The following is a 24,070-nucleotide window of genomic DNA, read 5'->3' as shown; positions in this document are numbered from 1 at the left end:
ATTTTAGGCGAAAATGGAAGAGGAAAAAATGTTTGTAATTAAATTTTTTATAATACATGACTGGTTACAAATTGAATGAATCATGATTATTATGGTAAAAATCGAAAAAATCACAAAAATGGGGTTAAAAAACAATACTTTTTAGGGAATTTTTTTGGTGTATTTAAATTGGGTGTAGGACCTTTATACTAGGCTCAAGAAAACTTCATGTTATGTAGAATCATCACACCAAATTTCATCAAAATCGGTTCGACAGATTTTGCATAATAATTTTGCAATTCAGATAAAAAAAAATTGCAAATTTTAAAAATTTTGCACAGCAAAAACCAAGGCCCTTAGATACTTGAAAATTTAATCACATATAGAAGGGCTCTCAGGCTTTCAAACTTTTTTTGAAAAATTCGAATCCGTCAATTAGGAGAGCTCTGGCGCTTGTTTAAACATTGGTCGAATTTTTATACTTATGAACAATTAGAACTTTGTGAATATTCGATCAAATCAAATTTTTTAAAGCAGGTTTTAAAAGTTCTTGGAAAGACGCTTCTTTTTAAAACAACAGATCGATTGATCAATTAGTTACGTAGTTATAGCCGTCATTTACACTAAATGTACTGGGACATCCGGGCTAATTTTTCGAAAAATACCTTTGGTATTCCGAGTACTTACCAGGTCTAAGATTACAATACTTTTCTTCATTGGCAACCTACTTTAAAACATGTTTAAAGTTATTTATGCAAGCGAGAAATTCAATAAAATCGTACGGGTGGTGGTGGTGGGGGAAGCAGAGAGCGCGGCCGCTTCGGCCTGCTCGAAATTGAATCGTCTATAACTACGTAACTAATTGATCAATCGATCTGTTTTTTTTTTAAAGAAGCGAAGATTTGATTAAATATTCACAAAGTTCTAATTGTTTATAAGTACAAAAATTCGACCAATGTTTAAACAAGCGCTAGAGCTCTCCTAATTGACGGATTTGAATTTTTCAAAAAAAGTTTGAAAGCCTGAGAGCCCTTCTATATGTGATTAAATTTTCAAGTATCTAAGGGCCTTGGTTTTTGCTGTGTAAAATTTTGAAAATTTGCATTTTTTTTTAATCTGGATTGCAAAATTATTTTGCAAAATCTATCGAACCGATTTTGATGAAATTTGGTGTGATGATTCTACATAACATGAAGTTTTCTTGAGCCAAGTATAAAGGTCCTACACCCAATTTAAATACACCAAAAAAAATTCCCTAAAAAGTATTGTTTTTTAACCCCATTTTTGTGATTTTTTCGATTTTTATCATAATAATCATGATTCATTCGATATGTAACCAGTCACGTAAAAAATTTAATTACAAACATTTTTTTCCTCTTCCATTTTCGCCTAAAATCAACTCTTAAAAAGATACATAATTAAATAGGAAGAAAAATATGACATTTTTCCAATTTTTTTAACATATTGTGCCGCCAACAGTTAAGTCCATGTTTTTTTATGCGCATAGAAAAATTTTCATTTCTAGTGATATTTGAAAGCCAAAAAGCCAAAAATCTCCGTGGATATACGATTCACCCAAATATGGCTTTTTGAAACAGATACCGTCTGGACTAATAGTCCAGTCGGCAGAGGCCGAAAAGTTACTGTTGGTAACATTTCCTTGATAACTCGGAAATAATTACACAGGAATACTTTAAATGATGAGTACAATAACAGGCTAATTTGCTGACAAAGTATTTTATCAGGAAAAAAAGTTATTAACAATTCAATCGTGAAAAAAAATTTTTTTAGTAGTTTTCTTTAAATAACTCAGCGGGATGACTTTGTACGAAAAAATTCTAAGGACATGATTTTGTTCGTAATAAAAATAGCTACAAAATTACGGTGGTCCGATTACGAAATTTTTAATAACAAAGCCGTGAGATTGAAAAAACGGTATAAAACGTAAATTTTTTAAAGTTGCTGTAAAAATGTCAATGATAAACAAAAAGTGATAAAACTTTCGAAAACTAAGTTCAATATATATACAATAATAATGCTAAAGCCGAAAATCAGGAGAGCAAAGCTTTTTGTTCTATAAGGTTTTATACATCCATCGGCATCTGAAACTCGAAACTGCCAAATTTGTTTGAAGTTTTGCTGATACTTGAGATTTGGTGTACACATAGTGTAAATATGCAGAAACCAAAAGCAAATTGCAAAATTCAATTATCTTCATTTTTGCAGCTTTGGTAAGCTTTTATACGTCACTCTAGTTTTATACGTCACCGTTTTTTTTAATTTTTGGAAAAATATATATGTATATTATTTATAAAATATTCCATCACGGTGGATTAATCAGCACAATTACCTACAATTAAAAAAAAATTGAATTTTCATCGTTTAGATCCTAAGCTACCTAACATTTTGCGCCTGATAGCCGTAGTCGTACATTATTCAACATATCAACATAAAACAAAATCGTACGTGTGGGGTAAACCTTTAACTTTTCATTTTCGAGCGCGAGCTCCGCTCTTCGGAGCTTTTATACTATTAGAAATATGCAACAGTAAATTTAAACAATTGTTTACTTAAAGTTAAAGGTTTACCCCACACGTACGTTTTTGTTTTATGTTGATATGTTGAATAATGTACGAGTATGGCTAACAGGCGCAAAATGTTAAGTAGCTTAGGATCTAAACGTCGAAAATAATATATATATATTTAAATTGTAGGTAATTGTGCTGGCTAATCTACCGTAATGGAATATTTTATAAATATACATAAATATAAGTCCAAAAATTAAAAAAACGGTGACGTATAAAACTAGGGTGACGTATAAAACCTTACCAAAACTGAAAAAATGAAAATACTTGAATTTTGCAAATTGCTTTTGGTTTCTGCTTATTTACACTATGTGTGTACCAAATTTCAAGTGTCAGCAAAGCTTCGAACAAATTTGGCAAAGTTTCGAGTTTCAGATGCCGATGAATGTATAACACCTTATAGAACAAAAAGTTTTGCTTTCCTGATTTTGGGCTTTAGCGTCATTGTTGTATATATACTGAACTATAGTGTTCGAAAGTTTTATAACTTTTTGTATATAATTGACATTTTTACAGCAACTTTAAAAAATTGACGTTTTATACCGTTTTTTCAATCTCACGGCTTTGTTATTAAAAATTTCGTAATCGGACCACCGCCATTTTGTAGCTATTTTTATTACGAACAAAATCGTATCCTAAGCATTTTTTCGTACAAAGTCATCCCGCTGAGTTATTTAAAGAAAACTACTAAAAAAAAATATTCACTATTAAATTGTTAATAACTGTTTTTCCTGATAAAATACTTTGGCAGCAAATTAGCCTGTTATTGTACTCATCATTTAAAGTAGGCCTGTGTAGTTATTTCCGGGTTATCAAGATTTGACACAGGCCGAACCTCTACCAACTGGACTATAAAGCTAAATTCAATAGAACAATCCAACAACGAATTTTAATTTATTTTAAAAGAATTTGTTAAAAGCAACAATAGATCAGAAAATAAACCAATTATGATACCCCGCGCAAAATTTTTATCGAAAGGAATTATTCTGCTTTAAATATCACTGCTATTATTATGTCATTACTCAATAACGAACTCGATTTTCTATCAGAACGTGCAAATCCTCACAAACCAAGCTCCGTCAAGACAGGCTAATTGTTTCTTTCTTACGGCGCCAAATATACGTCGCCCCTACTTTCTCTGGGTTCACGGCTCCAAGCTCGGGACACCCCACTCGGAGATATTTTTAAAGTATCCCCACTTCCTTATTGTGACTTATCCCGCGGAATTTGAACAAAATGAGTTTAGTCTTGCCAAAGCTATTGACATATTTTTCTAAACAAACGCAGATCATGACTCCTAAGGATATGAAGACGGTGATAGTGGACAGTGAGACGAGTGACAGAGGAAGAGTTAGTGCGGCAGGAAAGCTTCCCGCGGATATAGGAACCGACTACAGCTTCAAAAGGGATATAGTATGGAAGAACGCTTTAGGGTTTTTGGCTCTACACTTAGCCGCGGTGTACGGGTTGTATCTGTGCTCTTACGCTCACACCGCTACGATGCTTTGGAGTGAGTCATTTTTTCATTGTTTTAAAAAATATTAGACTATTTTTGTATAGCCAAAAATTTCTGAACAATGAACACAGCAAACCTTAACTCACCCTAACAAAAAATTTGTTAATACTGCCTTTTTTAGAGTGAAATATTTGGTCATATAAAAATGGTTTACAACCCTTGATTAAGTTAGTTTAATTATATGTCATTATTTTTTATAGTAGCAACATAATTATACAGGGTGTTCCTAAATAAGTGTCGCAACGGAAAACTGTAAATTCCTCTTCAAAAGAGAAACATTTATTTCTTCCATTTTTCTCTCCAGGCTTTCGTTTTCGAGATACACAGTGTCAAAACTTTTTTTCAGATTTTTGCCAATATCTTAGGAACCGTTTGAACTACAGGCCTGAGCTTTTGTACACACATTACCATTATTAATAGCTACTTGTTGCAAATGCTGTTAAATTTCGTTAAAATTTTTATTTATTACAACCCATCTTTTAAATTACAAAAGATTTTCGAAACGTTAGTAAAATGTTTGTTTTTGTTCATAAAAAGTCATTTTTCTTGAAAACGGTTGACTTTAGAGCAATGAACTAAGAGAACTGTTTTTGTGTAAAATTCATTGACGCTTCAGAATTTACTATCAAATGTTAATTTTTCTAGTGGCGTAAAGGTTAGGGGGGAAAAACCCTTACGATACCTTAAAATCTCCACCACTGGCACGTTCAATGAATTCGAGAAGGCTGAGAAAAAGTAGCTATTAATAGTGGTAATGCGTGTACAAAAACTCAATCCTGTAGCTCAAACGGTTCCAAAGATATTGGTAAAAAATTAAAAAAATTATAAAGTTTTGACACCGTGTATCTCGAAAACGAAAGCCCGGAGAGAAAAATGGAAGAGGAAAAGTATGTTTCTTTTTTCAAGAGAAATTTACAGTTTTCCGTTGCGACACCTATTTAGGAACACCCTGTATACAGTGAAAATAAAATGTGCTAGAAATAAATTTCAAACTTTTTACCGTTATTAAAATAATATCAGACAAATATTTAAAGTATTTAACAATAAAATGGCTCAATTGAGTCAAATATAGAAAAAGATGAACTGTAATTTATAGTTTTTATAAATAGGTACAACAAAATAATATACAGGGTGTACCCTAAGTACGTTAACATATTTAAGTGGGGTATTCCTGAATTAATTCTAAGAAAATAAGTTTATATAAATCTTGTCTGGAAATGCATTGTTTCTGAAATACAGGGCGTTGAAATTAAAATTTTATTTTCGATTTTCTTAAATTACTTTTACGAAAGAAAAAATTTTCGCACAAAATTTGGTAACCGGGGGTTTTTTGTGATGAGAAATCATAATTTGGTATTAATTTTTGTGCAACACTTAGAGGGCGCTACAAAGGCAATCATTATTAATTTTAATTTGCCATAACTTTTTTGACGGAAGACGTCTGCGATTTTTTATGAATAAACCATATTCCTACACCTTTTTTAAACAAAAAAACATACACTTCCTTAATAACGCTAGAAGCCACCGTTTTCGAGAAATTTGCAAATTTCTGCAAAGATGCAATTTGCTGAGTTCCTTAGGCGTTAAATGAAGTTAAAGAACCGCATAATAGATTCCTGCGAAATGATAAGAAATATTCCTGGTATTTCACAATGCGGGTAGGTACGAGATTCTTTGGTGAGGAGGGCAGACGATTGTATTAATGTCGGGAGTAGCCACTTTCAGCAGCTGTTGTAATTATGATTTTGTTTAATTTTAATTTCAACACCCTGTATCAGAAACAAAGCAATTTCGGACAAAGGTTTATATAAACTTTTTTTGTTAAAATTAACTCAGGAATAACCCACTTATACACCTGATTTATTAAATTGTTGCTACAATAATAGATCTAAAGGTACTTTATTAAATTCCTTTTAATTATTATTTTTTAATAACGTATTATTCGAAGATATCTAGCTATAAGAATCATAATATACTGGGTTACCCAAACCATAGGGTTCCTGTTAACCTTTGCAGTGTTAGCAATTTTTGTAATTTAATGGAATACCCCATATAAGGAGCCCCACTTTTAACTTAAAAAAAATCTGGAAGAGATAGATCCATTAAAAATAAGAGCTCTGCTATATAAACTTATTTCTACGTCTAAACAGGATTTTTTGTATGATGTTTGTTCAAGTTCACGAAGAGTATTAAAAAATCTCAAGCAAGGCGGGGACACTGGGTAGTGTCGTCACCAGGAACTTTCAAATTCGACCTCACTGTATAGACTCGTTTTGTTCCAAATGCAGTAAATATATCGTTATAAAAAATATATATTTTTTTGTGGGACCCTTCAGGAAATTTAAAATTTCTACGGCAATGGTTTCCTGTGTCGTTGATAGCTGTACTGTACCTAAATTCATATTTTGGGCAAGAAATTAGGTACTATAGATTTTTCTGTAGACACGCTAAAAGTATTTTAAAATCGCGCTAGAAATTATATTTACTCCTTCAATTTTTAAAATGGCCAGTGGCGTCGCAATTCTAAGTTTCGTGCTTCCCAGAATCGTCATTACTGCCATTTACATCAATAGCAAAGCTTCATTAATATTTTTTCCAATAAAATTAAGAAAAAAACAAAATTCTGCTCCTTCTAAGTGGATAAAATATTTCAATTTTCACTAAAATAGCATAGAAGCAAAAAATTTATGTCAAATGACCTTATGGTTTGTATTACTCAGTATTTGATTAGGTTTTTTTACAATTAATATTTGTGGTTAGAGACAAGTACTTGGATTTTTTAGGTTTACAACTTAATTTTCTCTTTAAAACTTAATTCTGGTGGCCAAAACAAGAACTAAGTTCTAGGAAGGAACATCCTTCCTAGCCATGTTTCTAAGAAAAAATATCTTTTTCACTTTATTTGAAAAACGGAACATTTTATCTTGTTTCAAAAAAAAAATGTATATTGATTTTATTTTTCAAGTTTTTCAATACAACAGATTACTGTGTCGAAAGGATAATTATCAGAAAAATGCAAAAACAATACCAATCATTTTTTTCTAGACATATGATTTTAAATACATTTTAGATATTTTTGAAAAGTTCGAAAAAATCATTGCCACAGAATCCACCACTCATGTATTTTTAAACAAATTTAGAGAATTTTTACTTTTAATTATGTATAGTCTTTCCGATCTCAATTGAAGACCAAACAGCTAGCCAGTTCGGTAGCTAAGCAACAACTCGGCATTGAACTATTTGAAAAACTTGTTCCCACATTTACTTACCGATACCCGATAGCCATACCCGATACTGGTCTGGCCGCCAAGTTGAAGAACGCGCGCGCGAGCAAACGGCGCAGAAAGACAGCCGCACTCGGCGACCGGCCATAAATTTCAGTTATCGACAAATTGTCTAGCAGTGCAGTGCAGCAATGCGGACTTTGGTGCGATTCAGGTAATTTTAAGTTATTATAGGCACCTTCTATTAACCATTCATATTATAATTGTGAAAGGGAGAAATAAGAGGGATATGTTATTTACTAATTTTATCACAACATGGCATGTTGGAGACCTTTTGAAACGGAACAATACGGAAGACCGCCAGACAATATTGAATTAGTAGAACCGGTTGTTGATGAAACAGATTTAGAATTTAAAAAAGATTTATTTACATGTTCAATGTCAGCATCTCATTTTAAATATTTATGATTGTTTAAAAAAGGAAGAACAAAAATCAGACAATGAAATTATAAATAAAATTCACATATTAACTGAAGTTTCAGTGTCCACAATTTCTCGTGTTATTATTAAACAAGGTGTATGATATAATAAAATTGTTTGAGGGCATAAATAATTAAAATATGTTGTTGGCCAAATGAAACTATAATAGAAAATTTCTACACATTGTAATATACAATTATTATTTTTTATCTTTGGCAAAAAGCTTTTTTAGGGACGCCTATGAAACTCATTAAATTTTATTGCTAGGCGTTTTTATACATGTTCAACTGACTTCGGAAAGACTATACTTCAAATTTTATCGTTCTGTGTGATGCATCTTGAGAGATATTTTGGAATATGCGAATTTCTGTCCCTTTTTCTTCCTTTCTTATTTTGGCCACCCGAATTCAAACTATAATATATTTATACAAAGTGTTCCAAAAAAAAAAACGTTCAGTGAAATTTTCGTTAAGGAGGTTTATCGGGTACGAAGGTACATCTAAAGTCTAACGAATGTTTCTGTAGATTCGCTAGTGACTAAAGTAGTAAGCCTTTAGATTTGTCAACGTTGCACTTGGCTGGCTCGCTCGCCTCGGCGTTCGCTCGCTCACCTTCGATCATTCTGTTTGCTTGGACACCTGCCAATTTCAAATAATACGCTACGTCGAGACTGCGGCGTCGCCGCTATCACGCATATGGAGGATAAGTTAGTCAACGACAGCAGTTTGAAGAAGAATTATTATAAATTATGTATCTTACAAATACCTAATCGATTTCTACGAGCTGTCATACGGTTCCTTAGATATCGGTTTCCTATTTATACAAGTTGCTGTGGAAACTGTTCGTCAATTGTTGCGCATTCTAAGTGGAAAAACCGAAAAAATCTGCATTCTCGTAAGACTTTCTACTAAATCGTGAAAAATTATTTTATTAATATCACGTCTCTTAGGTAGGTATCCAAACTAGTCATAATTTTTGTTTGAGGATTTTCTTCATATTAATAAGCTTATATTAATTTTTTATGAATATTTGTTTGTCAATTCCAAATGAGATAAACCTCCTTAAGTAAACTGTAGTCTGTAAAATCTAAACTGCATTAATTCAGGTTTTAATTTCAGGGATATATTCAGTCTAATTCACGCTATAGCTTTGCGTTTTTGTCCCATTGAAATTGTGTGTTTTTTCTCTGGTCAATGTTTTTCTTTCTCTTTAGACCTCAAGTTGACTAAAATTGTTTTTTCTAGATTAAAGTTCGGGGACACATGGTTCATAACAGAACCGGATTCAGTATTAAAATGTAAACATGTACTTGCTCACTGAAAACAACTGTTTCGTAGTACAGTAATATTAATATAATGCTAAATATAAAAGTTAAAAAAATATATAAAGAAACACTTATCCGATAAAGTTTAGAGTTAATTTATGGTTTAAGTATTATATTGGTTGTTTAAAACACATGATTACGTGCTTTTCAAAAGTGAAATATTGATCCTGCAATGAAAATGACGATATTTAACGATAGTCTATATCTAGTAAACATCTAGTAAACAACTGAAATAAAAATTAGTAGAATAAACTGAATACGACCTTGTTACAAATCTACTTAAAACAGCAGTTTTAAATATTTTTGCATTATTTCTTTTTACTTAGTGATCTTCGTTGCCTTACTTTCCGGAGAAGGAGTCACAGTCGGAGCTCACAGATTGTACTCGCACAAATCTTTCAAGGCGAAGTTTTCATTGAGGCTGGCTTTAATTCTGCTTCAAACGATTGCGGGCCAGGTAAGTGGTTTATATACGTATATTACTATTACTTATTTTTGTTTAAAATTTAGGTTAACGCAATTATATAGCGTTCTACCTGTGTGATGTAAGCTACGACAATGCTCAAATCCAAATTCGGAAGGATTTGCAGTGTCATTCTCTTATATAAGTCAAAATCTGGGGTATCTACGTGTTTTATCAGCAAAATTATAAGATTACAATCAGTCGCTTGGTATATTTGGTAATTTAAAGCCATAATGCGAGGATGGGGGGACGAGTGGGCATAGTATAATTGTATATGTTTCAATATTTGGGTTACAAGCCCGTTAAAGACAGTGAAAAATTAAAATATTCCAAGAAAAAATCGAAATAAATTAAAATGTATAATAAGGAGGCAAGGAAATTTGTTTTTAGTGCTAGAGATATTCATTAATCTTCTGATTTCTGGAACCTCCTAAAGAAACACCACAATAATGACATTACCTGATAGCCACAGCTATCAACGTCTTGTTTTCATCGCTTTTTGAACTCAAAGTTTTAAATCCGTGACATTGCCACCCAAACCGAAACATTCAGACCTGCAAATAATGCTATTTTTCTCAAGAATGGCATTCTGTAGGCGATTTTCTCAAGGGACAATATTTTTTTTAAATAAATAGACCTTTTCAATGTTGCTGCCCGTTTTAAAAAATACGACCACTGTAAAAGTTTTGACCGCTAAGAGGGAGAGGTAACCGGAGAAAACTATCACCCAGTATATCGATTTTACTAAAGCTTTAAGCAATAATACGCCATAATGGTCCAAATAAATGTGCCAAATTTTAACGCGATCGGTAAAAGGGTTATGAAATTATTAATTAAATTAGTTTTATTTTTGACAAGTTTGAAGCCTCAAAAACCAAAAAGTTTTTATATAACTTTTATTTCATAGATCGTATTTATTTATCGTCGTCAATATATGGTTAAGCGTTGTCGGTGAAATTTGCGGACACCCTGTATAAAGTTTGTGTAATTATTTAGAGATTAAAAAATGTCTGCAAAACAATGTCACATTAAAAAAGCATTAAAAACATATTTAAAAACATTTCAGTAAGGTTTCCTTTTCTCAAACAGTGAGGTGAAAACTGTGTATAATCTGATATACCTAATAACCACTGCTCTAATTCGTTTCAAATAACTATCAAGGTTGGATGGCCAAAAGAGAAAATTGCGGTGATGTGATGAATTTAGAAAGGTTACAAACTAATTCATTTCTTTTGTGGCTACGGGTAGCTATTTTCAAAGCCGATACCCCAACTTCTCTGTACGTTTAAATTAATTTATAAAACTTTTATAAATCCTCATCGAAAGAAATGTAGACGTATAGTCTTTGATAGTAAACATTTATACAATCTAAATAAAAAATTAAAATCGTCTCAAAGTGATTGATCAGAAGATAGCTCCTGTCTTATAGTTATAACAGAGAGCCACATACTGCAGCTCTAGAAGTCTTGCTGAACCTACCACCACTCAATATATCCATTCGTGGAGAAGCATGTTTGGAGTTTGGAGACAGTTTGGGGTATACGAAAATATATACGATGAGTTATAGAGACATCCGATTTTAGATATGCCAACAGAGTACTTCGCCCTAAGGTGCAGCTTCTAGAAAAACTCTTTGGAAGATAGATCAACTACCTATAGCTTAGGGGATGAGGTGTCGGACAGAACAGGTTCATCAGCAGCCATGCAAAGACCAGAAGCCTCTTAGATTTGTTATTAAGACAGTCATTTAGGGATGGGTGAATGATAAGGCCCAGAAATGGTGGCAAGACAATTTCAGTTACAAGTGAAATAAAATTATATAAATATACACACAGCATTAAACAATTAATTATATAGTGAAGGACCACTCCTTGTGAGTTTTGGTGAATGGGAATTGTATGAACATCCTCATTAGTTCGTCACATCTGCATCCACCAGTAACAATGAAAACAGCAATCATCTAAACATAGAATAACAATCAAACATTTTACTAGCTTATAATGGTTTGTTTCACTCGCTTGTATAGTCTTTCCGATCTCAATTAAAGAACCAGGAGTTTGGTCTACGAACGAATGTAGTCGATACTTTAGACCCAATTTACTCGAAAACGGTTCATTTTTGAGTTACGAAACAAGAGCCCATTTTTTGCTCAGAATCGATTGCAGAATCAGGAAAAGGTAGTCAAATTACATAAAACTAGGATATGCAAACGTTACGAAGACATAACCTTGAGGACAAGTTGGCCTAGGCCGCCCCTGGCGTCAGATCGAAATAAGTATGTAGTTTTAATGACCTTTAATAGAAGTACACTTCTTCCAAAAATTACTTAAAATTCCTGAAAGGGTTTTTTGAGTTATTGTGGAGTTATTATTTTTTTATAAACAACACCCTGTAACTCAGTGAGAATGCATCGGAGAAAAATATTTTATAAGAATTTTAACCTTATTTTGGTCTGGTCTACCCCCTGGTAAATTTTTGTACGCTGACACTGGGACTGCAATTGACTGCTTGACGTCTAAGGGATCTTTAGTATATTTTCGCATATTAAGAAACTGAGAAACTTAAATATTTCAACATGTGATATCTCAACGAAAACAAAAATATATTTGAGCAAACTCAACGGCATTCGAATGAGGGAGCCTTGTACTTTTAGATTCAATGTATTAGTTTTTTGAAAAAGAATAGATGGCATTACTACATAACCTCAAATATGACGAAAAACAGAGTTTTTTGCATTTTTAGGTTAGGATATCTCAAAAACTTGACGTGATAGAGCAATTCTGCTGCCAGATTCGGATTCAGTGCACCTAAATCCTTCGGAAATATATATTCAAGATTATGCTTCCAAAAAAAGTTAAATTTTATTGATCTGTGTTGTTATTCTTGTTTACCTTTAGTAGAAAACTGTTTTAGGGACGCCTATGAAACTCTTTAATTCTTTTCAAAGGAAGATAGTTGAAAACACGCGTGTAAGTAAATCTCTGTTATGGAGCACGTACGCCATTTTGCAACTGTAAATAATTATTTCAAAGATGTCTTCATCCGTGTAGTTTTTTATGCTCTTCTACTCTACTAATGTCAACAAGTTGTTGACACACATGTACGCAACGAATTTGATACATTTTTTTCCTTATTTCTGGATGGACGGATGAATGGGCCCACAAGTTCATTGACTAGTCACAAAAACAGCACTTTCTTTAAAATTAAGCCAAGCTACAATCAGAGCGGCAGTCATTCCTACGCTTAACTTTATTACACGCGTTGGGCAATGTCAAATACTTTCTTAAATTGCAAAAAAATAATAACTGAAACAATACCGGGTTACGTAACAACACAAATTTAGTCGTATCGTATTTTATAGATGCACGAACAATGGTTGCAAATTCCGAAAACGAGTAAAAAGTAAACGAATCAGTGTTTTTTAAATCGTTATTAGTTAAGTGCGAGCACGCCAGCACGCCGTGAAGAAATACTTTCTCTGCGCTACACAATTATCATGTCGGTAATTTGTATGAATTATTTTTAATAACAGCTTCTCGATACTTTCGTTCGTTTAGCCGTTAAGAAAATTGAGTAATAGCGGTATTACTAATTCGCATTCGAATATTCGGGGCTCTGGGTTACCAAGAGTTTTGAGATATCAATTAAAATTAGATTTTAAATAATGAGGCCAGCCAAACATTCACTCCGACATATCAGACAGACCGATCGGCTAAGGTTTATTAACCCAGCATCAATTTTTGTCTGTATTGCCCAAGTATCGTGTTTAAAAGTTAACATTTTTTTCAAACAGATGTGAATAAAATCAGCAACATACTTCGAGTTGCAACATATGGGAAATATTGCATTATCTTACATAAATATGTCTCTCTAAAGCCCTCATTTTCGAAATGATGAAAAAAAATACGTAGTATAGTCAAAATTAAACTTTTTCAAATAAATATGACTGCACAAGGTTTAATTACCGTATATAGTTATACAAGGTGTTCAGTTACTAAAGGAGCAAACGTCACCAATAGATTCTAACAGTGCGTCTCAGAAGTAACGCAAAAAAATCGTATTTTATTTTGTGTTGAGTTTTCACAAAAACGCTAAAACACGTCAATTAGTAAATAGGAATTGTCGTTTTGTCACGTTGCTTAAACCTTTTTTGCGCTATGTTTCATAAACGTATGACGTCATCGACATTTTTTTTAATTAGCACTACCTAATTCCTTTTTTTCGCTCCTGTCAAAGTAAAGTAGGCCAAACCCTTTATCGACGTATTTCCCTTCAAAAGGACTATCCGTTTATGCTTAAAAAATTAGGTAGTGCTATTTAAAAAAAATGTCGATGACGTCATAGGTTTATGAAACATAGCGCAAAAAAGGTTTGAGCAACGTGACAAAATGACAATTCCTATTTACTAATTGACGTGTTTTAGTGTTTTTGTGAAAACGCAACACAAAATAAAATACGAATTTTTTGCGTTACTTCTGGGACACACTGTATAATGGAAAACAAAGGTTCAAATAACATTTTATCGAGAAATATTTCCTTTCCTGGTATAACGTGTTGAAGTTGAAAAAACATTTTTTCCTTATTTGACACGAGTTTTATTATCAGGATACAATTTAATGTAAATACAAAAACCAGTGACGGGCAAATTTCATTCCCGGAACCCTTTTATAAAAAAATAAATGTTATGCCACTGTATAAAACAGAAATAAGAAAATATTAGAAATAAGATTGCGTCTGAGTTTTGAGTTAGCTCCTTCCACAAATTAGCCAGGACACGGCAAGAAAAATGGTCTTATCCGAAGTCACCACGCCTACATCTTATTCCCTCTAGTCGAATGCGTCTTTCTTAATCTTGCGCATCTCTGAGAAATGCAAACTTGTTTGTGTCGAGTTGTACAAATTTTTGATGATTCTTCAGTATAATTAGTATATTTGTTGCATGTCAGCAGAAAACTGCTTTTAAATGCTAAGGTATTACAGGTAGTACAGAATGTAATTTCTCAAAAAAATGTAAAAAATGTAAAAATGCAACAAGGTTCAAACAATTTTTTTTATTTTAAATTTTATGTGCAACAATTAAAGATACAATTAAGATGTCCTAATAATTAATTAAACTGCTTGATAAAGAAAATAGACAATTACAATAAAAGTAACAACAACAAAAAAAGATAATTACGGTTAAATACAACCGATAAAAATTATAAATCAGTGTAGTAGAGTTAGATGCTATAATGAGTCTTGTAGAAAAAAAAAATTACCTCATGACACATACCCTCAAATATAGCGATGTCGGATTCTGATTCAGCCCCATCGATAACCTTCAGAAAAGTATAGTATGATTTCTGGTTTAGAAGACCGCTCAAATTTTGTCGGTCTGTTATTTTCGAAGTGACCACCGTTTGATGAGTGCATTTTCGACATCAAGAAATCAGCGAAAAAGGACGGAAGAAGATATCTAACAACATTTGCAGCTTCAACTATTCTTTGCCACTGTTCATCTCTACTGTTGATAGCTGCAACAATCTAAACAATGGTTTCAATGGACCTCCAGAAAAAAAATTAGATCCGGACTTCCAATTCACTGATAAAGAAACACGGGTAGCGATTGTAAAAAGCGTATGTGAGCTCTAAAATCTAAAGGAATGTCCCAAAAGACTGTGTCGAACCAAATATTCAGTTTAAATTTGTGCCAAAGTGCCACACATTACTGCTATTTGGATTTTCATTATAAATTCTTTAGACTGAATATCACCTTTGAGTAAACGTTGCCTCGTACATGAATACCATTTTATTTATATACCTAACTAATACCAAAATTCTGGTAGGAGAGAGAAGATTTTGGCTACGACTCTAAGGGAGGCAATGGAAATCCACAAGACTCGATATAGTCTCAATCGAGACGAGAGGTTGCAACTAACAAACGTCAAGGACTGGAACAATACAGATCAATAGACCAGCGGAGTATATGTAACTTACTTTTTTTCAGAGTTTCTTCCGAAGAAAAGAGCGATATTACTTTCGAAAATTCAAGAGATGTGAACGAGGTGTAATTGAAAATATTACCTTGATCGCACCAATTTTAGGTTGTAGTTTTTAATTATTTCATTATGTACCTCTTCTTGATGAGGATGAGGATGAGGATAAATGTAGAATAGTCATCTATACTCATTTCTATTATACTGAAATTTATTATTTTAATTAATACTGCTCAAGGTTTACGATGTCCGATATTTTTCTACGCTTTAGAATTAATTGTTTTGGCTATCTAGGTTATGCAAGCATACAAAAGAATTCAAATTAACTCCTATTAAAATATGCTAATTGGTATGATTATGCACATGAAATTAAAGAAGTTACATATTAAATGTTTTGAACTACACATCTAGAAAAAGTCACGAGGATGCAACCTATGATTACAAATTCATGACCAACTTTGGAGGTCTAAAACGTTTTGTTACTCACTTATGTTCCAAATAGTCGACAAATGCATTTTTCAGTTACATTATACCGCTAATTTTTTGCCATATTGCATACTTGAGTGTATATGCGATCTAGACTTTTTCTAGTGTTGTGATTTTAACATACCATAACTTGTTTCGAATAACTTTTGTTTGCTTATTACAGAACTGTCTCTACATTTGGGTGCGAGATCACAGGCAACATCACAAGTTCAGTGATACCGACGCAGATCCACACAATGCCCACAGAGGATTCTTCTTTTCTCACGTCGGATGGCTGATGAGCAAAAAACATCCGGCTGTGATTGAAAAAGGCAAGACCATAGACATGTCCGACTTGGAGGCCGACTGGTTGGTGATGTTTCAAAAGGAGTAAGTATATTATTATTGGTTTGCGACATTCGTTGGAGATGTCAATAGTATGAACAATTTGACTTTGACTTTTTGAGGTTTCGAGAGATACATAGCTGTCTTCTTCAGAAGAATGATGTGAATGGTTTGATATACAATTCTAAAAAGTACAGTGGAGTACAACTCTAAAGCCAAAGCTTCTCAGTTATATTGTTCAGGACAGCTTCATCATGGAGTTGCAAGGCAACTGTACTCTTCTGGTTCTGGATGTCTTTGGAGAAGAAATTTGTTGGCACCATAAGGCCAATCATTTACGGAGAGTCAATTCATACAGATATATCACCGTCTATCACAGAAGTAAGGTTCCGTCAACTACTGACTATTTGCAAGCTAGAGCACTTGGACGAAGAAGTACATCACTTACGATTAACTATCAGAGGAAATGCAAAGTATCATTGGACAAATAGGAAGACACATTAGCACCAAAATTCTAGTAAGAAGAGCATTTTTGACAAGGTTCTACAATAGAAGAATCGCTACCTGGATTTTGGAAGGAACCCATTTGTAAAAGTCACAAAGGGGACGTCACAGGAAAGTGGCTTCAAGTACTGCTCTAGATCGCCATGAACTAGTAAATAACTGCTAAAGGACTTAATCTTCAATTCTCGTGGTTCTTCTTCTGAAGAGAGCCACATGTCTCTCGAAACATCAAAGAGTCTAAACCGACCACGTGGCAGTCACACTTTGATCTTTTTAAATGTTTCACGACTAGCTTTAGATTTGATGACTTGAAAATCATTAGAATTTTTGATATTTTATTTTAAAAGTCAAGTATTTTTTTTGCTTTAGCTGTGAATTGTTTATTGGGGCATATATTACATATAGCATATAGAAAACAAGTGAATTTAATTATTTCATATTAAGTAGGCTCTAGAAACGCACAGATTTGGAAACTACAATTTCCTCAACAGATTTTCTTCAAAAAATTGTAAAAATAATTTTTAAAAAATTGTTACGTAAAAACATACCAGGCTCAAGATTTGCGATTTCAAGGAAGTTACAGTTTTTAAATATACGCTATCTTAGTCCATCTAATAAAAGATATTAGGAATTCATTTGTTTTTTATCTATTACTTATATTAATGTAACCCACATTGTATACTGTTTTGTAGAAGTAACTGTAATTTCGAATTTGGTAGGTTAGTGTTACTTTCCGTATTGACTTATTGAATTTAAGTTAACTATAGGATTTTTTTCTTTAATTCTCATTAAACGAATTTAAGTGTACCTAATCTATCTATGTTAAACAAACAATTCTATAAACAGGCTAATATAAATTATGTAAGGATTGAAAATGAAATATACTCTCAAATTCTACTAATGAAAAACGCAAACGAACCTAGAAATTAGAAAGTAATATTTCAAAACCTTGAAAGAATGAGCTTGTATATTGCTTTTACTATTTTTCACGCGTTTGATTGCTCTTTGAGACGGCTATGAAATTCTAGCCAGGATACCATTAATTAATACATTTCTTCATTTTAAGTATCACCATTTAATAAAAAAAATACGATGACAAGATCAAAAGAGAGCACTATAAGATTAATATTTCAAGCAAAGATTTGATAGAAAGACGGTGGTTCCTTCCTAATATATTTCACTAATAGCACATTCTTTCAGCCATAAGTCGGCATAAGTCACTATACTTCTGCAGTTATGAGAAATTGTCCTATTTTAATATGTGAAATATACCGGTTCAAAGATCGGTATTACTTATTGAACTGCAAACAATTTCGACATGCTAAATCTGCTAAATAAGCATGTGTTTGATACCAAACCATTATTTAAAGATTATATAATAGGTATATTTCGTCAGCCCTGTCATACAAGATATTCGGAATACCCAGAATACTTAAATGTCAAACGAGATGTCTAAGATCTATAAAAAATTATCTTTAGCGAATATAACTGATTTTAATTCCCCATACATTAATCTTCATAGCGGTACAGATAGCGATATGTCCCAAAGAAGTTTAGATGACAGAAATTTTGGAAAAGGTCCAGTTTACGAATTCTTAACGACTATAATATAAATTATTTTCAAAAAATGATACATATATTTGAATCAGAAATAATATTTTTTCAAAAGGACGAACGTTGTCATAATATTTTCCAAATTGACTTTCATCAACAAGGAGCAAATGAAATTCTACCGACCTTAATAAATTCGTTTCTCTTTCTATTTCCTATCAGGTTCCTGTTATTGAAAAATCACGTGCAGCGGCAATCAGTATCGTTATGCAGGGAAGGCCATTTGTATTCGTTTATATCTACGTTTCCTACAAATTTTGGATATCTCTTTTGGTCTTCTAATATACAGAATGTCCCGTTCATGTTTCAAAAAAACTTGTGTGCAAGTTCCTTATGGAAAAATAATAGGGGTAGTTTTTTCTTAGATGCCCTGTTTTCAAGATACAGTTTTCTTAATTATTTTTAAATCGGCTAAAGATAAAAATGTCAAAATTTGTACTCCAGTAGGTAAACATCAGCTAGACGTTAAGAATAATGTGCAAACAGTTTCTTTCTGAAGAGCAGTGTCGCCGAAACAGGTAATTGAAAAAAAATATATATTAAAAGTCAAAATTTGTCACATTTCTAAAAGATTCTGTAAACTTTAAAGCATACTACAAATAAAGGTATACTTGTCGAAATTCGGTAGCATCTACCATTTTCTAGAAAAATTAAGTTACATAGAAGCAAATGGAGAACAATTTCAGCATCTACTGTAGTATTTCGAGTTTTTCTCATTTATTTAATTATGCAGCTGTTTTGTTCTGTATGTCTCCGAGTCTGTTTCCTAATATTTTTCTGTTCTTATCACTTTTTTTAAGCATTCATATCGATCAACAATTCAGTCCATTCAACAATTGTTTATTTTAGTAGTGGTAGCGTAGTAGTATACAAAATCTGAAATAAGTTATTAATAGATAATTACCTACCATAATTTGTTTATTTGATTTACTTTTTTAAATGTTAATTTACAAGCTGAAACTTAAAATAAATTTAATTTTTTCTTTAGTTAATAAAATATTTTACAATTTAACTGTTTCATGTGATACGTAAGAAATTAAAAATAGTCTTATATGCAAATACTGTTGGTAGCTAAATGTCTTCAGCTCATTCAATGGTAAAGTCCTCTTGCAATCTATAATATTTTGTTAATGTACTTGTGCCGCTTTATGTGAGCAAAAAAATGCAACTTCATTTTTCTCGAAAATGGTACATGCTACGGAATTTCGACAAGTATACCTTTTTTTGTAGTATATTTTACACTTTACAAAACCATTTAGAAATGTAACAAATTTTGACATTTAACATATTTTTTTTTCTATTGCACCCTTTTAATTACCTGTATCGGCGACACTGCTTTTCAGAAAGAAACCGTTTGCACATTATTCTTAACGTACAGTTGATGTTTACTCGTGTACAAATTTTGGCATTTTTATCTTTAGCCGATTTAAAGAAAATTAATGAAAACCATTTGGAAAGTAACAACTTCAACACACTGTAGCTCAAAAACAGGGCGTCTAAGAAAAAAACGTTACATGAACTACCCCTATTATTTTCCCCTGAGGAACTTGCACACAAGTTTATTGAAACATGAACGGGACACCCTGTATATTGGATCCTTGTTTCTTTACCTGATGAAGATGATGATAGTGTTTGGGAAACAAAACATTTTATAAGATAAGACAATTTAGGTCACCATGGTTCATCTCCAAAGACAAGCACCCATAAAAATAAATCATTAGCATTAATTTTGTAGAACGCCCAATTAAATCAATTTTATTTTAGATTTTACAAACCGCTCTACGCCGTTTTTGCGATAGCCCTACCAGTTGCCATCCCTGTACATTTCTGGAACGAAACCTACATAAACTCCTTCTTCATCAGTTACATGCTTAGAAACATGGTCGTCCTGAATATTACCTGGTTGGTTAACAGCGCTGCTCATTTGTATGGCACGAAACCTTTTGACAAGTAAGTATCATGAAACCTTCATTAAACAACTATATTTACCAGAATTAAGTAAAATCTTTGCTCTGAAGGTACCTGCCCTACTCCTGTCTTTGTCACTCCTTACACGGGCCCTCTTGTCACGTTATCGCTTTAGGTTCCTTGATTTTTAAACAGACACATCGCTCTCTTCTTCAGAACAGAGTCAGCAACTCTAAAACCAGAGTGTTGGTTCAGATATGTCGACGATTTTGTTACCTGGCCCCATGGAAATAACAACATTGAACCATATCAATGGGATACATCTGGATCTGGAGGTGTTACAATGGAAATGGAACAAAATGGTAACCTGCCATGCCTCGATGTATCAAGAGAAAACCAGACGACATCCTAAGGCACCCACACGGATAGATGTCTGAACGCTGAACCATCAAGCCCAGAAACAAAGTATTGTTAAGACATTAGTACATCTAGAACGTCTAAGAACTGGAGTACTGGATCTACTCCATGAATCCAGTGTTTGCAGTATCTCAAATACAGAGAAATACAGATTGGACAAATGGGAAGACAAGTCAGTGATATGTTAAAGAAGCATAGGTGATTTTTGAAGTATAACAACCCAGAGAGAGAAAGAGATTTTAGCAAAGACTCTACAAGGAGGCAGTAGAAATCCAGAAGAATGGAAATAATTTCAAATGGGATCAAGGATACTAATTACCTGAAAACTACAACCATGCAAGTATAAATACCAGCCAGAGGACTTAATTTGCAGATAGAGAATTTCTTTTGAAGAAAACGAACGTAGTGTCAACTTAAAATAACGGTGGCTATTTTAGCCTAGAGCTTTATGTGACTTTAGCCCGAGTCTTTCTATAATTTCTTGATTGTGTCTATTCATCAAACATTACTTCCAGGTTCATAATGCCCACGGAATCGACCTTCGTGGGGTTCGTGGCCCTCGGCGAAGGTTGGCACAACTACCATCATTCCTTCCCCTGGGACTACCGTGCTGCTGAACTGGGTTCCAAGTATTGCCTGACGACTTACGTGATCGACTTTTTGTCTTACTTCGGCCTGGCATACGACCTAAAGTCTGCCCCATACACCATGATAGAAAAGAGAGCGTTAAGAACGGGAGACGGTACGCATCAGGTGTACGGTTTTAAGAAGATCAAGATGGGCGAGATTGCTGAGGTGGTCAATGAAGCTAACGACGAGAAGAAGTACGAAGTGGAGGAAAATATTATCGGGAAGGGCAAGAAGATCTTTCCGGAAGTTAGCCAGAGGGTAATGGCCGTGCAGGGGTAAAATAAGTGTAATTATTAGTTAAAGGCGCTTTCCTTTCGTGTTGCATCACAACATTTTCTCGACTACCATGTTGTTGCCTCATTTTTTTACTGATCACATTCCTACAGGACAGTTGAGTTATGTTAGATTAATGGAACTTTTTCTAAGTTTAAAGGGGATTTTTTAAGTAAAAATAAGCAAAATATTTTGAGGTAATTTTGGTCCAAATTAAACATTTCGAAGATATAGGCCTTTAATTTTTCTTTTCAATTATGAAATTTAAAAAGTCAATTGTATTTTCTTTTTTTATTTTTATAACTATATTGCTTTTCTAGTAATTGAAAAATTTGAGTTGGAACCTTACAACTACGAAAAAATTTCAGAGTTTTTATAATTTAATTCAAAATTATACATATATAGAAATTATGGCTTAACTATGTCTTTATAGGTATTGTTTAAAACCATTTAAGTTTATTTAAATATAAAGATGGGCAAAACATTGTCCTCCTCAAAAGTGTGTGATAAAATCGTACTTTCCAATATGGTAGTCGACAAAATATGAGTATTTTTGATACATTTCTATTAGATATGAATGTGATATTTTAGTTTTTACTAATATGTGGGTATCTTTGAAGTATTTTAACACACTATTTTTAAACTAATTTCCTAGCGATTACGTTGTAAAAACCAAAGAAAGGGGAAATTTGGAATATTGAATAATATGTTTAGTATTTCACTAAGGGCTTTATGATAGTCAAATGTTTGGCCATTTAGAGATAAATAAGAAAGAATCGATTAAGAAATAGACAAGCGGTGGTAAAATTAGAATATATATAATATATACATCACATATTTGTCAAGCACTATAAGAATGTTACAAGCCTGTAACATCATGAGGACAATATACTATTTACATTTTTCTTAGCACAAAATACTGGATTATATCTGTTCCGAGCAACTATAAAAGTTGTTACACAATTTTAAAAGTACAGTTTTTATGGAAAATAAGAAACAAATTTCTACAAACCTACTTTCAAATACGACTAAATTTCAGATATGGGTACGAGAATATAGATTATTCGTCAAATGTAACTTACTTCTGTTTATTAAACTGGGAAAGTATCGCCGTATCGTACGTTAGAATAATTCCGATTTAACGAAATAATTTTAATTAAAACTGTTTTTTTGGACCCAGTAAACTTGTTTCATTGCTTCTAATAATAGAAAATGCCCTTAGAGCAGTGTAACAACTTTTAAGGACATCTCGTCTGCAAATTTACTAAAAGAATTATTCTGGGGATGTAGAGAGAATAACGAAAATATAACAGTGAAGGAAACTGAACACCCTGGCATTTTCAAAAAGAGTGTGTCTCTAGTCTATCGAAAATGCTATAGATTCCAAAAAATGTTTAGCTTATAAACGATAGTGTGATTTTTTTTTTAAACTTAGGTCATTGTCAAAAGTATGATTGATATGATTTTAATTTATTTCTAATTTTTTGTAGATTTAGTTTGTAATAGAATATTTATTATTAATCTTATTAAGATTTATTTAGAATGTAAAGATTTATATGAAATACTATTTCAATAAATTATAAAAAATTACTCACAGGTTTTGATTGCATTAACTTAGGAGTGTAGAAATTCAAATATTTTCGTTCTAATTATGTAATGAGGAAGAAAAAGTTGCTCCGTAAATTATATCCAATTATTATTAATGGGAATTTAAAAAAGATAAACGTTGCTTTGGTAACATGAATTTATTAAACCAAACGTCTACGTTCATATTTTACTGATTGAATTTTTCAAAAAGTAGGATTTTCTTTGATTTGATTCTGTTCCTATCCATATCCATTTTCTTGGGTTATACGATTCGAATGAATTTGATTTCACATACAGAGAAATAAGTGCCACAACCACTCATTTAACTTTAAGTAGCATTAAAAGCAGCAACTGTGTAATATATTTTTTAATTTTTTAGTTTTTAAGACATAAATTTTTAAAATTTTAAATATTTGGTACCCTCTAACCATAAGTTGAAACAAACATAAAATAAGCACAAAACTGGCAACTAAAAATGATCCGAAATGATCTTAAAAAGTAAAAATAATAATAAAAATGGAAATGCTGGTGGCGTGTGTATTTTTCTAAAAATAATGTATAATATAGTACGCAATATATAAACCAGACACCAGTTGCGGGTTCTATGAACGGAAAGCATTTTTTTCTTGCATCAAAATACATTTATTAACATATATTTGCATTAAACTATCATAGTCTGGAATTAGGCAATTGTTCTTCCGTCAAGATTTGTTTATTTATGTGTTACCTCATTTAAATGAAAGGCATTCTATTTAGTTCAATATTATAATACAGGGTGTCTGTT

At 32.4% G+C, this 24,070-nt stretch overlaps 1 protein-coding gene across 2 annotated transcripts in view; it reads left to right on the top strand.

The window, feature by feature from the left end:
• Nucleotides 1–23,289, top strand: part of LOC108915391 (stearoyl-CoA desaturase 5-like) — a 29,369-nt gene extending 6,080 nt beyond the window's left edge. For both annotated transcript variants that reach the window (XM_018721444.1, XM_018721514.1), the window contains exons 2-6: nucleotides 3,852–4,074; nucleotides 9,435–9,565; nucleotides 16,196–16,401; nucleotides 20,236–20,421; nucleotides 21,312–23,289. In XM_018721444.1, the coding sequence (XP_018576960.1) occupies nucleotides 3,855–4,074; nucleotides 9,435–9,565; nucleotides 16,196–16,401; nucleotides 20,236–20,421; nucleotides 21,312–21,705 (1,137 nt within the window). In that variant the 5' untranslated portion in view covers nucleotides 3,852–3,854 and the 3' untranslated portion in view covers nucleotides 21,706–23,289. The remainder of the gene's footprint in view (nucleotides 1–3,851; nucleotides 4,075–9,434; nucleotides 9,566–16,195; nucleotides 16,402–20,235; nucleotides 20,422–21,311) is intronic.
• The last annotated feature ends 781 nt before the right edge of the window (nucleotides 23,290–24,070 follow it).

Source organism: Anoplophora glabripennis, unplaced genomic scaffold (assembly GCF_000390285.2).
Source record: "Anoplophora glabripennis isolate ALB-LARVAE unplaced genomic scaffold, Agla_2.0 scaffold1, whole genome shotgun sequence".
Classification (NCBI taxonomy): Eukaryota; Metazoa; Arthropoda; class Insecta; order Coleoptera; family Cerambycidae; genus Anoplophora; species Anoplophora glabripennis.
This window is presented reverse-complemented; position numbering and strand designations above follow the sequence as displayed.